At 37.2% G+C, this 15,244-nt stretch overlaps 1 protein-coding gene across 1 annotated transcript in view; it reads right to left on the reverse strand.

Annotated features, from left to right (window-relative positions):
• Positions 1–15,244, reverse strand: part of COG5 (component of oligomeric golgi complex 5) — a 230,955-nt gene that overhangs the window by 116,670 nt on the left and 99,041 nt on the right. The window contains exon 7 of the mRNA XM_004602261.3: positions 9,827–9,957. Coding sequence (XP_004602318.2) covers positions 9,827–9,957 — 131 coding nt within the window. The remainder of the gene's footprint in view (positions 1–9,826; positions 9,958–15,244) is intronic.

The following is a 15,244-nucleotide window of genomic DNA, read 5'->3' on the forward strand; positions in this document are numbered from 1 at the left end:
AAAAGCAAAAAAAAAAAAAAAAAAAAAAAAAAAAAAAAAAAAAAAATGTGTATTAAAACTTCTTAAACTACATATTTAAGTATATGAATGTTATGTATTATAAATCAAACCTGTATAGGGGTAGGAGAGATAGTAGAGCAGGTAAGGTGTTTGCCTTGCATGCGGTCGGCTAAGATTCCATCCACTGAAACCGAGATATTCCCCCAAGCACTGTCAGGAGTGATCCCTCAAAACAGAGCCAGGATTAGGCCCCGAGCACCTCCACATATGACCCAAAGAAAATTTTAAAAAGTAAAATTATAAAAAGTAAAATTTTAAAAAGTAAAAAATTAATGCTTTATCAAGTGCTAACAGTAAAAAATGCAAGTACAGAAAAAAATACTTACAACATGCATATTTTACAAAAATATGCAGAACACGTAATTCTAAAAATATAGTAGGCAATAAACTAAGAGTCAGGCAAAGACACTTCACTATTGGGCATTAGACACATTAGTTACATAAGCAATCAAGAGGTGAATTAAGACTACAATGAAGATCTATTCCGCACCTCAGAAAAACAGCTAAGACAGAAAGGCTGTCATCATCAATTTCTGTGAATCTATGAAAAAAACAAAACTCTAACTACTGAGATAAAATGGAAGAAGTATTTTGGAAAAACTGTAGTCTATTTATAAAGTAAATATCTCTTTCTTTTCAAAATTCCAACCATTATTCGTCTTAAGTAATAAAAAAAGATATATGCTGGCATACAGGCTTGTATTCGTCTATTTCTGTAAGTCATTCATAATAACCCAAAGCAAAATCAACCCAATAAATATAAGGATAAACTTTAATAAAATGGAATACTGGGGCTGGAGCAATAGCAAAGCGGGTAGGGCGGTTGCCTTGCACGCGGCCGACCCAGGTTCGATTCCCAGCAACCCATATGGTCCCCTGAGCACCACCAGGAGTGATTCCTGAGTGCAGAGCCAAGAGTAACCCTTGTGCATCACCGGGTGTGACCTAAAAAGCAAAAAAAAAAAAAAAAAAAAAGGAATACTAACTAGCAATTGAAAAGGAATATGCTCCCAGTGCACACAGCAATTATGCTGACTGAATAGAGTCAAAAATAAGAAAAAATACACTATGATTCCAATTTCATAAAACTAGGGAAATTTGAATCAACATAAAGGAAACCAACATAGTTTTTTGGGCTTCAGGGTTTTTTTTTCCAAATTAAAAATTAAATTTTCAGTATTTACTACAATAATAAAAAGGCATGCAATACATTTTGGGGGAAACTGAAAACAGTAGATTGAAGAGTTAAATTCAGACTGTAACCAAAAGCAATGACTTAAGAATTCTGTACTAACAAAATAAAAATGTAATAGGAGAGAGGATACAGCAGGTAAAGTGCCTGCCTTGCACATGGCCAGCCAGGTTTCAAATCCTGGTCCCCCCAAACACTGCCCAGAGTGGTTCCCGAATACAGAGCCAGGAGTAATCCCTGAGCACTGCTGTGTGTGGCCCAAAAACAAAAGCAAAAACCAAATTATATACAGGACAAAATGAAAATAAAATGCCATTCAATGAACTGGAAAACTACAAAAGCAACAAAGCCCAAAGATGCTAGAGCTACAAGGAAAAGAAGAATTAGATTTGAATCTATACTACAATAAAAATAACAAAATAACCTATTAATGTGGTTGTTCAGGACAAGACTCAAAGACTAAGAAAAAAACATGACTATATATATGACAGAAGCTAGACTAACAGTACTACTTTACATAAGGCATAAGACAAAAACAAATATCATATGATAATACTTCAATTGCAGAATACATAGACGTGGTAGGACGAAGGAAAGAATCAGAAGAAAATGAAGAACCCACCATGAAAATATACAACTATTTAGAGCAGGTGCCTTACTCCTCCTTTAAAGATAGTAACTATTTTAGGAGATGCAGGCTACATATGGTCTTGATATATTCATTTTTTGCACACACACCCCAGACACTTTAAAAGGTAAAGACAATTCTTAGCAAGTAGGCCATAAAAAACACCCACAGGCTAGTGTGCCAATCCTTGATTTAGATGAGAGTCCCAATAATTAAGTTCCATTCAAATTTAAGAGTAAAATAGTAAGCATAAACTAAACAAATAAGATGATGCCTTAGGGTTTGTTTCTCAACTTATTTCTAACCATGGCCCCCTTCCAAGCCTAATGTTTTCCTGTAGCCCCACCTCTGAATCATTAGATTCATGCCATGTGCCCCGATTTATAAGATTTTCCCATGTGGACCCCTTTGAGAATCCTGGGGGTCAACAATAGGACATATGGCCCTGGTTGTGAAGTGCTGCTTTAAGAAAAATATTTAAGAGGATAAGTAAAAATCTTTTAAAATTATAAAGCATTGTATCAGAAAATTGATACTATTACTATAATGAATATATTTTATGTAAGAGCAAAGTGGAAAAGTAGCATAAAATTATTGTATATTCATATTATAAACAGCCCAATTAAATGTAATTGTACCCAATACCAAGCCTACTAAATATAAAGGAAACAAACAGTAATAAAAGCAAACATTCAAATATTTGTGAAGGCTGATAAAAAATAAAGCAATACATGAAACCTCTGGATAACTTCAAGAGCTTGTATAATTGTAACTTGAAGAGCTTTTAACTGTATAATCATCCTTTCAAACTGAGTGTCAAGAAGAATGCTTGTATAGAGCTGTAAAATTATTTAAGGAATTCGCGTGCGTTCAAAGGACACTATCTGTTCTAGAATTCATGAGATACAGGAAAATTTCTGGCAGTTAAAGATTTGACCTCGTGAAGCAGATAGTCAGTCTGACAAATGAACTGACAGTAAGTCTACTGCAGGTGTTTGCTAGGTTCACAGGGCAGACAGAGATCACAAAAGAACTGCTTGCTGAACCATCACAAAACTACATAAGGAATCACTGTGCTTGACTTTTCCAGGAAATTTTTTTGGAACTTAAGGAAGTGTTTGTCTTCCACAAATCTTCCACACAGTGCATATGAACTGGTACCCTCGATATGCTGTAAACAATTAAAGATTTCTGAATTACTAAAATCAAAAGGTTCAAAATATCATGATATTTTGATCATGATACTGAATACCAAGGCCCTGCTCTTGGCAAAAGGAGATTTCTCCCTTGGTGAAAAGACAGATTCAGGAATGCTTACACGCTCTTGAAACAGTTCTCAGATGGGGTTATTAGCCAGGTACTAGGCTCTGAGAGAACAGAACATACAGACCCTCTCCCTCACGACTTCTAAAACCGAGTAAATACACCATCTTCCTTCATCCTAGAGTCTCCAGACAACCCTGCACTTGTTTACTGGAAAAGCTTATAATTCACAAGTTAAAGCTATCTTCCTAATTAAAATGTCATCATTTCACTGTGGGGGCCTGGTATCTATGGTGATGCAGGAAATCGTCCAGATCAAAATCTCTATCACCTATTTTAGAAAGCTACTGAAAGATTGAGGTAATGGAGTAAACCCCGAAATAACATGAGATTTTCTCTCTTTGGCATCTGTCAGTGAAAGATTCTGATAATCAGTATCAAAAAGAAGTAAAGAAAAAGAGAAAGAAAGATAGACAGAATCAAAGAAGAGACACTCAGTGTCAGGCTTGTGACTGCATATGGAATTGAAGATTAATTTTCCTGACATATCTTCCACCAGAAGATACACTCTGTATCAGTGCTTCTCAACCGGGGGCTTCCAGCATATTCCAAAGTGTGAAGAGAGGGATTACTGGGAGGAAATGGGGTCACAGGAAGGAAAAAGGTTAAGAAATACTCCCACTTCATCAATTCTCATAAATCTTTTATTAAAAAAAGTGGTAATGTCACTATGAATTTTCCCATATGAAAATAATGTCAAAATTTCACTATAATTGTACACAGGAAAAAACAATAGCTCCTAAGGATTTAAACAGTCATTTAGCACATCACTTCAAAAACAGAAGTTCTGTAAGGCTGTGTAAAGACTGTAATATTATAAAATTCTTTATGAACTACAAATGAATTCAACACACTTAAGCAATTAAATATGAGGGGGGTTGGGGGGGAGAGAAAGATATTAACCTTAAGAAGTTATTTGCACTTGCTGAGAAAAAAAAATTGGCCGTGGGAAAAGAACACTAAAATTAAAAACTATACCAACTTATTCTTAATGCTATTTTGGATCATGAAGGAATGGTCATATAACTGAAGTGACAAATTATCATCAAATGTTACTGGAGTGACATCATCATTACTACAGTAAAGCCAGACTACAACAGCATCTAGTTATGTCTTTAAAGTGATTCAACAGATGACAGTAACTTGATTTAAAAAAAAAAAAAAGTCATGTGGCCTGGAGATAGGACAGCTCTCAAAGCATATCTCTAGCATGTGCTGGTCCCAAGTCTGGCACCACAGGGTCCCCTGAGTATTGCTGGCGCAGCCTTGCAAGGCCCTCACCATGACAGGATGGCCCGGATATCCTGGCACTGCAGGCCTGAGCAGCAGTGCATCCTCAGAACCTTCAAGAATCATAGGTGGGGCCCCTGGGTCTCCTGCCGCAACACTTGGGAGTCCTCCACAAATGATTTAAAATAATAAACACTTTTTGATGCACTTAAATACTAATGGCCTTATAACTAATACTAAGTACTAATACTAGTATGTCTGTGCAAACTTAAGTTTTGCACAATTCAGAGGTAATAAGAATGATGACCATCAATGACTGAAAAAAAGTCGTTAATAATTTTAAGAAAACAAATCAGAAGCAGGTATTTTTGTTAGTTTGTTTGTTGTTTGGGGGGCCACACCCAGTGGTGCTCAGAGCTTACTCCTGGCTCTGCACTCAGGGCTCACTCCCAGCAGGCTCAGGAGACCATATGGTATGCTGGAGATCAAAGTCAGCTTGGCTGCATGCAAAGCAAACACCCCACTCACTCTACTAACGCTCCGGTCCTATGAAGTAGGTATTTTTGTTTGCTGTGCTTTGAGGTCACAACCAGTGTTGCTCTAGACTTAAGGTTTTCCTGGCTTTGAGCTCAGGGAGCAAATATGGCAGTGCTCAGGGGACCATAAGTAGAGCTGACAATCAAATCCAGGATAGCTGTATGCAAGGCAATTGCCTAATCCACTGTATTCTCTCTCCAGCACCTAGAAATAGGTTTTATATACAAGTCATTACAAGTAATTTTTCAAAAAAAATCCTTATTTATTAAATATTCTATTCAGGTTATGAGTTTAGAGTTTACTTTTATGTAATAGTTCATGAATACAGTACATCAAAATTAAAATGCTCTAATTATTTTAGTCTCCATATATTAACAACAAATTTAATTATTTTAGTAGTTTCTGACAAATAAGAATATAATTTGAAAATAACATAGATATAAGCTCCAGCATCAAGTCTAATGGGAAGAGAAAAGAGTATTTCAGGCATAAAAAGAGCATGAAAGTCCCAAAGGGTAGATGGGCATGTGCAAAAGTAAACGAAAGTTTATGAAACTAAAATGCAGAAACACAGGCAGGAGTGCTATAGATTATGACTGTTTCCATGCTGATGGAAAGTTAGTAAAAGAGAGAGGTGAGAGATGGAAATGTCAAGAAGATAAGGTTGCTAAGAAAATAACATCTAGAGCACAGGTGGTAAGAGAAGCCTCCCTAAGAAGCAAAAATTAAGAGCATCTGCTCCAGTAATATGAGATGTGGAGTGAGAAGGAAAAATTGATACATGTGGAGAAAATCTAAAATAATTTCAGAAAATTGTTATTGAATGTATGCAAAGTATAGAGAGAATAAAGTGAAGATCATTAGCTACTCAGGAGGGGGGGCATATTGGGGTTCTTGGTGGTGGAACATGTACACTGGTGAAGGGATGGGGGTTTAATCATTATATGACTGAGATTTAAAAATAAAATAAAATAATTTCAGAAAATTGAAAAAAACAGAAACAAAAATTCTGTTGAATGCTGAAAAAGTGAGTTTAGATTAGTCATCATAAGGAGATTTTATAAATAACTTCTTAAAAAATCCCTTTTTCAACATAAACTACTTCCTAAATTTTTTAATTTTTTGTTTTTTGTTTTTTGGTTTTTTTTTGCTTTTTGGGTCACACCCGGCGATGCACAGGGGTTACTCCTGGCTCATACACTCAGGAATTACTCTTGGCAGTGCTCAGGGGACCATATGTGATGCTGGGAATGGAACCCGGGTCAGCCGCGTGCAAGGCAAACGCCCTACCTGCTGCGCTATTGCTCCAGCACCTACTTCCTAAATTTTTTAATCTAAAATGTTATTGTTAAAAAAAATCAGAATAGGGGCCGAAGCAATAGCACAGCGGGTAGGGTGTTTGCCTTGCACACGGCTGACCCGGGTTCGATTCCCAGCATCCCATATGGTCCCCTGAGCACCGCCAGGGGTGATTCCTGAGTTCAGAGCCAGAAGTAACCCCTGTACATCGCCAGGTGTGACCCAAAAAGCAAAACAAAACAAAAAAAAATATCAGAATAAGCAGCTGGACTTAAGAAGTAGACAAAGCAGGTTCTCCAGACTCTGACTCTTCCACTTGCTAGCTGTGTAATGTTTTTTTACCACATTTCTTATCACTTCCAGACTTTTAATTCTAAAAAATGATAATTATATCTTCCTCACATATTTGTCATATCAATTGAGACAGCAATTTCAAATGACTAAGATAATTCATTGCAATGAACAAGCAATTTATAAAGGTTCTTTTTTAAAATTTATTATTTTTTAATGAATCACCATGAGATAGTTACAGATTTACTTCATGATCACATTTCAGTCATATAATGATCAAATACCAATCCCTCAACCAGCACCTATTCTCCACCACCAATGTTCCCAGTATCCCTCCAAGCACCCCCACCCCTGCCTCTGTGGCAGGCACATTCCCTCACTCTCTCTCTCTCCCTTTGGGTGTTATGATTTACAAAACAGGTACTAAGCGGCCACCATGTTTGGTCCATAGTCTACTTTCAGTATACAGGTTCTTTTAGAACCTGTCCCCCAGCTGAAAGAAAACGCTGTCATATTGTCTAAGAGGAAAGGAAAGAAGGGTCCAAGCTTTCTCTTAATGACATCATTTTGATAAGCGTGAGGGTCAGCAGAACACACCACATTAAAATGTGCTGCTTTGGCAGGGAGACTGTTTTAAGCTACAAGCAAGACTCTGTCAACTCTCCTCATGGAATCATGGATGAGATACCTCCCCCATCACCCTGTTCTTCCAGGAACCTCCACAGTCACACCCATGAAATGCCTGTGGCACCAAATAAGCTCAATAACCGGTTATGAGCCAGAGACTCCTAAATAAATCTCAAGAGATGAACAAGTAGCAGAGATGCTTTCAACCCCACACCAGGTTAAGTTACCCAGGGCACCCCAAATCACCATTCAGTTAAAAATTTAACTCCAGCTGTTATCACCCAATTAAAAAATTTTGAATTCCTCAAGTGTGTGGCCACAAATCAGCTGTGCAACATCTCAAACTCTACATCATTGATAAATCAGGAGTAGCACACCACATTGGATGGGATGTAAAGTAGAAGGCAATCAATCTCAATTAACCAAATATAAAGTTTAACCAAACACAAGGTTTAACCTATAACAGCATGTCAGTAATCTCTTATACAAGGGCTTAGTGGCTCCATCGTGAGATACAGCAATCTTCACACACTTTCTTCAAGGAAACATTTTGGATCATTTTTAGTGAATTATTTATAACAAGCATCATAAAATAAATTATTCAGGGCCTGCTATAGGGCTGGGCTTGAGGGGTGGCTGGGAAATTGGAATTAATGATAGTGGGAAGGCACAATGGTGGTGGAATTGGTTTTGGAATATTGAATGTAACAAATCATCATGAACAACTTTATAAATTAAAAAAAAATTTTAAAGTCCACAATTAAAAAAAGAAAAACATTCTGCCAACTATGGTAAAGCTTTTTACCTTTCCATTCACTGCGTAAAATGTGGCCAATAGAACAATATTCTGAAGACAAGGTGAGCAAGGCATGCGGGGGAGGGTAGGAGGGCGAGCAGGGAAGAAATCGAGGAGACTTTGGGATAATGATGGAGAGGTTTTGGCACTCTGGAGGTGAGCAAGGTATAGCAGTAGTGCAAGTATGAAACAGTAATAATAGTAGTACTAGCATAAAAAAGTAGTTTTGGGGGAAAAAGTATTTTGTCTTGCAAGCGGTCAACCTGGGTTTGATTCCCAGCATCCCATATGGTCCCCTGAGCACCAACACGAGTAATTTCTGCGTGCATGAGCCAGGAGTAACCCCTGTGCATCGCCACGTGTGACTCCCCTCCCCCCCCAAACAAGGAAAAAAAGTAGTTTTTAAAAAGCACATACACAAATATAAGAATGCAGAGGGAATCTGAAAGAGAACCAGTTCCTTTCAAAGAACTGGTTTTGAAAAGAATTATTTAGGAAACATTTATTCTTCAACATTTCCTGTAAATTATCTTTCTTTTCTTACTAGTCCCATACCTCCATACCCTTTTTCCTCAGATAAGAAAGCACAGAAACCTCTAATGTGACTCTGAATATCATTTTTCAATAGTTATTTTTAAAAATTATTTATTTACTTTTATTGTTTTTGTTTTGGGGGTATACCCAATTATGCACAGGGGTTACTCCCAGCTCTGCACTCAGGAATTACTCCTGGCAGTGCTTGGGGGACCATATGGGATGTCAGGGATCAAACTCAGTTGGCTGCGTGCAAGGCAAGCATTCAATCTGCTGCAAGCATTCATAGAGTTCTTAAATGTACAAAGTTAGTGGAATTTCACCTGTTAATCTATCATGTGAATTTAATTATTAAGCCAGTCAAAAGCCTAGAAGAGCAGGGAAAAGTTCTCTGCCATACACGGGCTGAATATCTTCCAACTTTGTGAATAAGTGATAGGGAGATAAGATACACATGACTGAATTCAGAAATAAAAGATTCTATGAACATTAATATAAACACGTATGTGAGAAATGCAGTGAAAACAGTGAAAGAAACAAGAATCGTAATACTGGTGGATTAGCACATTTCTCCCATTAAGTGGGAAGCCAAGTTATACTCAAAATTTTAATTTATAGATAAGACAACTAAAATTAAGATTGTGAATTAAAATATATTTTCAAGTCAAATATATGAAAATAATTTTAATTATGACACAATGATTATTGCGGCTGCAAGGTTCTGGAGTTAGTTTAGATCAAAATAATGACATTTTCTAGCTGTGTGAATGTCAAAAAAATATTTAAACTCTATCAACAAATTACTTAATTTTGACATTTGTAACTGTAGAAATAAAAATACCAACTATACTGGGTTATTAAAAGGATTAACTGAGTAAAACTGGACATAGCACATGCAACTGGTATTAACTATCTACATATACACATAAAATATATTCACATGTTATAATTAGAAACCTTAGAATCTATTTCAGTGAAGTTAAATATTTATTTTTAAAAATATGTGTTTTTTGGTTTTATTTTGTCTTTTGCTTTTGGGCATACCTGGTGGTGCTCAGGCTTCCCTGGCTCTGTGGTCAGGGGACTGTGTTGGATCAGAAACTGACCGACATCCTGCATGTAAAGCATGCACTTTAGAGATAACTCTGAGTTATCTCTCTGGTTCTGCTTCCTGTACTTTTAAGCACACTCTTTAGTCCAAACTACAGTTCCTGAATTATAAAATTAGGGCATCTATCACTTCTTCCCTATCAAAGGAAAATTGTTTATGACACTTTCTATGCTAAAAAAAAGGTATTATTTTTCTTACCTGGGTTTCCACACCCTGCTCCAATAAGCGCTTGGCTTGATTTTCCACTTCCAGTCGAGCTCGTGCAATAAAAAGAAGGTCATTTTCTATTACTTCAATTCCAGAAAGGTCTATTCCTTGAGAAAGATAATCTAATTAAAAAAAGAAAACATTCAATTATTCCAATATCAGGGTGTGAAAACAACATATGTAGACACTTCAAAATGTTATAAATATTCCATTTTTTAAAAACATATATGGTTATCCAAACAATTTTTACTCAACTAATCACTTTGCTCTAGTGCAAAATGTTCCAAAATGTTTCACTAAAACCAAATTATGAACAACTTCGTAACTGTCTATCTCAAGGTGATTAAAAAAGTTTTTTTAAAATAAAACTGCCCTGTAACTTAAGAAATTTCTGAGATTTGGGAAATTTGTTTACATTGAAATAATTTTATTATTTCAAAATGTTATAAATATTCCATATATTTTTAAGTATGGTTATTCAAACAATTTTTACTCAATGATCACTTTATTCTGGTGTAAAATGTTTCAAATAAAGATGTCCAAGCAAGAAATTATAACACTATAAATTCAAAGCAATGTCAACAGATTATATTAAAAGGTGTTAAAATTATTTTAATGTAAACAAATTTCTCAAATCTCAGAAATTTCTCAAGTTACCAGCAGTTTTATTTATTGGTTTATTTATCAATCACCGTGAGACAGACAGTTACAAAGCTGTTCATGATTGGGTGCCAGTCATACAATTTTCCAATAACATCCCTGTCAAAACGGCTCCCCGAAATATTTATTGCCAGGTACATCCCTTGTGTTCTCCAGCCCTGCTGGTCTGGCAAAGCACCACATCATGAGGCCTGAAACCATGTGACTCAAGTGTCCTCAGATCCCCTGAGCACTAATTCAGAGCCCCACCACCAGCAATAAAGAAGAAATATAAACAAGTAATTGTAGAAATAGGTTGGTTGGTTGGTTGGGTTTTGGCAAATGGAAGGTTTTACTGTTTTCTTATAAAGGCAAGAGCCCACATTGACAGAAGTAGCTACAATCCATGAAGTCATGGTGTGTCCCCAGGAAAGCCTATTGTGGTACTGTGGAGACAGAATTCAGAACAAATGGTCCCTGAGCACAACTCTCCTGGCAAAAAGGTAAAGCACCTGCAGCTCCATCATGCAGGGCTAATGGCAGCGCTGAATATTTGAAATATTTGAAAATTTAAATATTTGAAATTGATAGTGGCCCAAGCCACTATCCTGGTTCAGCCACTGACTGCTTGCGGGACTCTGAGAGAAGAAGCTCACATCTGGTTTTCTTTTCTTTCATCAGTTCCCACTGGTTTACAACAGAATGGCATTTCAGTGGGTTAGCATAACATACCTGTGTGTGTATGTATATGTATGTATATATGGGTTTCAATGTATGATTGGGTTTCATACATATATAGATCATATTATATGCATGATATTGTAAATAGAATTTTTATAGATTTTATATTACATGTGCCCGCTCGAGCAAATCGATAAACAACGGGACGACAGTGCTAGGACAGTGCGACAGTGTTCTTAGTATTGCTGCTGACAGTGCTTATGTTACAGATTCACCAACACGCCAGGACCGTATGACCCACCCACAAGAGACTGTTCTAACTCATTCCTCCCATTCTTCACTTTCCTGCCAGCAATCACCATGGGTGAATTTTCACTTAGTCTATAGCTCCAAGTCTCTAAAAAAGTAAAACAAGCCATTGTATCTAACCATCTCCTTCTCACACTTCACTAGTTCCAGCTCAGTCAATTTATACTCACATTTTTTTTTAAGTCCTTTCCTTCCCTTTCCCATCACTGCTGCTGCCGCCACTATGTTGCTGCTGTGGCTACAGTGAAAGGGGTGCACACAGTCTGTGTGTGCAGCTGTGGTGCCCACCAAAGGTTGCCCAGCAGGAGCTGATGTGTGTGTGTGTTCAGTGACGGTACCCCGCTGAGGATTCTGCTCCTTTAGCTGCATCACTTGCATAGAGCTGAGATGCAGTTAGGGGTTAGGGTTGTGATGCTCACACTTGAGCTCACCAAGCACAGCACTTTCTGGCCACGGTACATGTAGATTTGTAGACTTGTGGATTTGTAGATTTGTTTTTGAGGTACTTACTAGGAGCTGCACACCTTTCTGTGGTTCTGCTAGAAATTACTTGGGATACAAGGTATCAGAGAAGGGTATATGTGTCTGGCAGGCACAAACAGAAGCACTACCTGGACTGTGATCAGTACAGATAAGATACCAGGGATTTGAACTCGTGGCTAACCACCTGCATGGCAGGTGGTCTACATACATGCACTATTTCTCTAGCCCTACAATCACTCTTTATTTTTTAAACTAAAACTATATTTTTATTAAAACTTGTTTTCCAATGTAGTCTACATCTCAGATATTTATAAAATGTGATAAAAGAAGATGATTTTGGTGATACAAACTTCATTAAATATTTCATGTTTAATAAACAGAGAATTACAAACTGGGTGGTGGGAGAAAACCAGAAACTTTTGTAGGAAAAGGAATAAAAGCTAAAAAAACAGAAGATATCTGTAGCCATCTTGTTTGAGGTACAAAGGAACAAGGAAAAAGAATAAAGTCTAGAGTTTAGTTGGCATTGGGATTGATTAACTGAATAAACCAGATTTATAAGGTCAAGCAAAGCATTTTTTTGGGGACAGGAAAGTCCCTAAAACTCAGTGGACTTCTTTTTTTTTTAATTTAATAGTTAATTTTTAATTAGTGAGTCAACGTGAGGGTACAGTTACAGATTTATACATTTTTGTGCTCATGTTTCTCCCTTACAAAGTTTGATAACCCATCCCTTCACCAGTGCCCATTCTCCACCACCAGTAAACCCAACATCCCTCCCCCGCTCCCCAGTCCTGTCTCCCCCCACCCCACACTGCCACTATGGCAGGGTATTCCCTTTTGTTCTCTCTTTCTGATTAGGTGTTGTGGTTTGCAATAAAGGTGTTGAGTGGCCATACAATCATTCTTTATGAAGTAATTAGATACATACTAGATTTGGAGCACAAAGGGTTATATTAGCTCATAAGAAAAAGTCATATTGTCCTTACTGATTATTCTACAAATCTTTTCTGTAACAGATAAATGTAGAAACGAGGAGAAAAATTACAAGAAAAAAATATAATATTGCCCCACCAAATAAAGTAAGCCCCCCAAATCTGGAAAAATGAAGGGATTATATAAATATTCTCACTCTTACATAGCTACTCCACAAAATGATTGTCAGTGTTATGGGTCTCTTTATATTTGCTCTTAGTCAAACATTTTATAGACTAGACATAAAACCAAAAGAAGATGACTCTAACTTTTGAAGAACTGACATGTCTAAGTAGTGATATGGATGTAAATATCAAAAGGAAGACACTGAAAATGTTTGCCTCTGGGGAAAAGAAATGGGAGAGACAGAGGGCAGGAAATAGCTTTTTTTAATAATAAGCCTTGTAGAAATAGTGAAGTATGTGACACACATATAGAATTCATAATGAAAGTAAATAGAAAATCAATAAAAATGATTTAGGTGATTCTTTTCCTGGGGATAAGTACTCTTTCAAAAGAAAAACTAGGGGCCGGACCAATATTACAGCTGGTAGGCAACCAACCTAGGTTCGATGCCCCACACGACACATAGTCCCCTGAGCCCAGCAGGTGTTCAGAGCCAGGAGTCAGCCCTGAGCACAGTCTCATGTGGCCCAAAAAACCAACCCAGTAAACATACTTTGGAAGGATAACAATTTCCATAATATTAACATTATAGTAATAACCATTTATATACCTAAAGACACATGTGCATAATTCATGTCTATGTATATAAAAAGAAACAAGTAAATTAATAAAAGCCATCTCTGAAACTACTTTGGAATAATCTAAGATTGCATATGAGTATCCCTACGAGGCTGAGGAGATGGTGGCAGGGAGACATGCTTTCGACCCTAGAAGCCAAGTCCTGGTCCTGAGATCACTCACTGCCCCCCACCCCACACCAAAGCACCATTGGGTGTGGCCCTCAAGGGCTGAGAGCACCACTGTGCGGGTCCTGTAGTCCCAGGCCCTGCAGAGGCAAGAACAATTCCCTCTCCTGGGGCCCCAGCACCAAACCGTCAAGCCAATCTGAAGTGAATTTCTTTCCATGTGACTATCAGAAGATACGTGCACGGGATTGTTTAGAAAAACCACTGCCAGAAACAAAACAAAAGCTGAAAACAATCCATGATGATCAGCTGGAGAAGAGATAAATACATGTGATATATTTGAAGAACAGCTATAAATGGAAAGAAACAAATGACAGATCCACACATGAGTATCAATATTAAAAAAGAATGGTTTTTAGAAGTGAACCCACAGGGGCCAGAGCCACAATACAGCAGGTCTGATGCTGGCCTTGCACGCATTTGACTGGGGTTCGATCCCAAGCACCCATATGATCTCCCAAGCTCTGCTAGAAATGATCACTGAACATACATCCAGGAATAAGACCTAAGCCAAGACCAAATGTGGCCCCGAAACAAAAATAAAACAAACAACAAAAATGAAGAGAACACAAAGTACACAGTGATTTATATTAAGTTTAAGATAAGCCGAAATATATTTACCATACATATTATGTATATACATACTTATAAATATTTGCAACAGTAGCAAAATGAGCAGAAATAAATGAAAAAACATGCTTACAGTTTTTAATTCTTAATTCTAACAGCTGGTAGGCACTACTTAGAGCTTACACAGGTTAAACTATAGTTTTGCCTATTTTACTAAATGGCACATAACTATGAACAAATGCTTTGTTCATAGGTCATTTCAAGTTATTATAACTGTATTTCATATTCAGAGAGCAAAAAGACTGAACATGTTGGTAAAATCATGAACAATAAATTAAGACACAACTGAATTTTTTTTCTTATTCAATCACCATGAGATACACAGTTACAAAGTTGTTCATGATTGGGTTTCAAGTTATACAATGTCCCAACTGGTCCCTTCACCACCAGTGAGCTTCTAGAGATAAGGGAGAAAAGCTCTAAGCAGGATTAATGGCCAGAAGCAAATGCAGAATTCACTGTCTCATGAAGCAGAGTTTAATATGGAAATTAATTGGTAACTAGATATATTTTTCCTAGTGGTGTTTGGAGGCCTCTTTTCAATGTATCAGATATTTTGTTTGTGGGCCATACCTGCCGGTAGTCAGTGTCTACTCCCAAACTCTATGTTCAGAGTCTGCTCCCAGCAGTGCCCAAGGACAAGAGGTACCAGGGATCAAAGCTTATCTCCCGCATGCAAAGCCTGAGCTCAGCCTGCTGAACTATCTCTTCAGTCCTGAAGGATATAATCTTTTAATTCTGCTTTTTGTTTGAGGGTCAA

Source organism: Sorex araneus, chromosome 1 (genome assembly GCF_027595985.1).
Source record: "Sorex araneus isolate mSorAra2 chromosome 1, mSorAra2.pri, whole genome shotgun sequence".
In the NCBI taxonomy this organism is placed as follows: domain Eukaryota; kingdom Metazoa; phylum Chordata; class Mammalia; order Eulipotyphla; family Soricidae; genus Sorex; species Sorex araneus.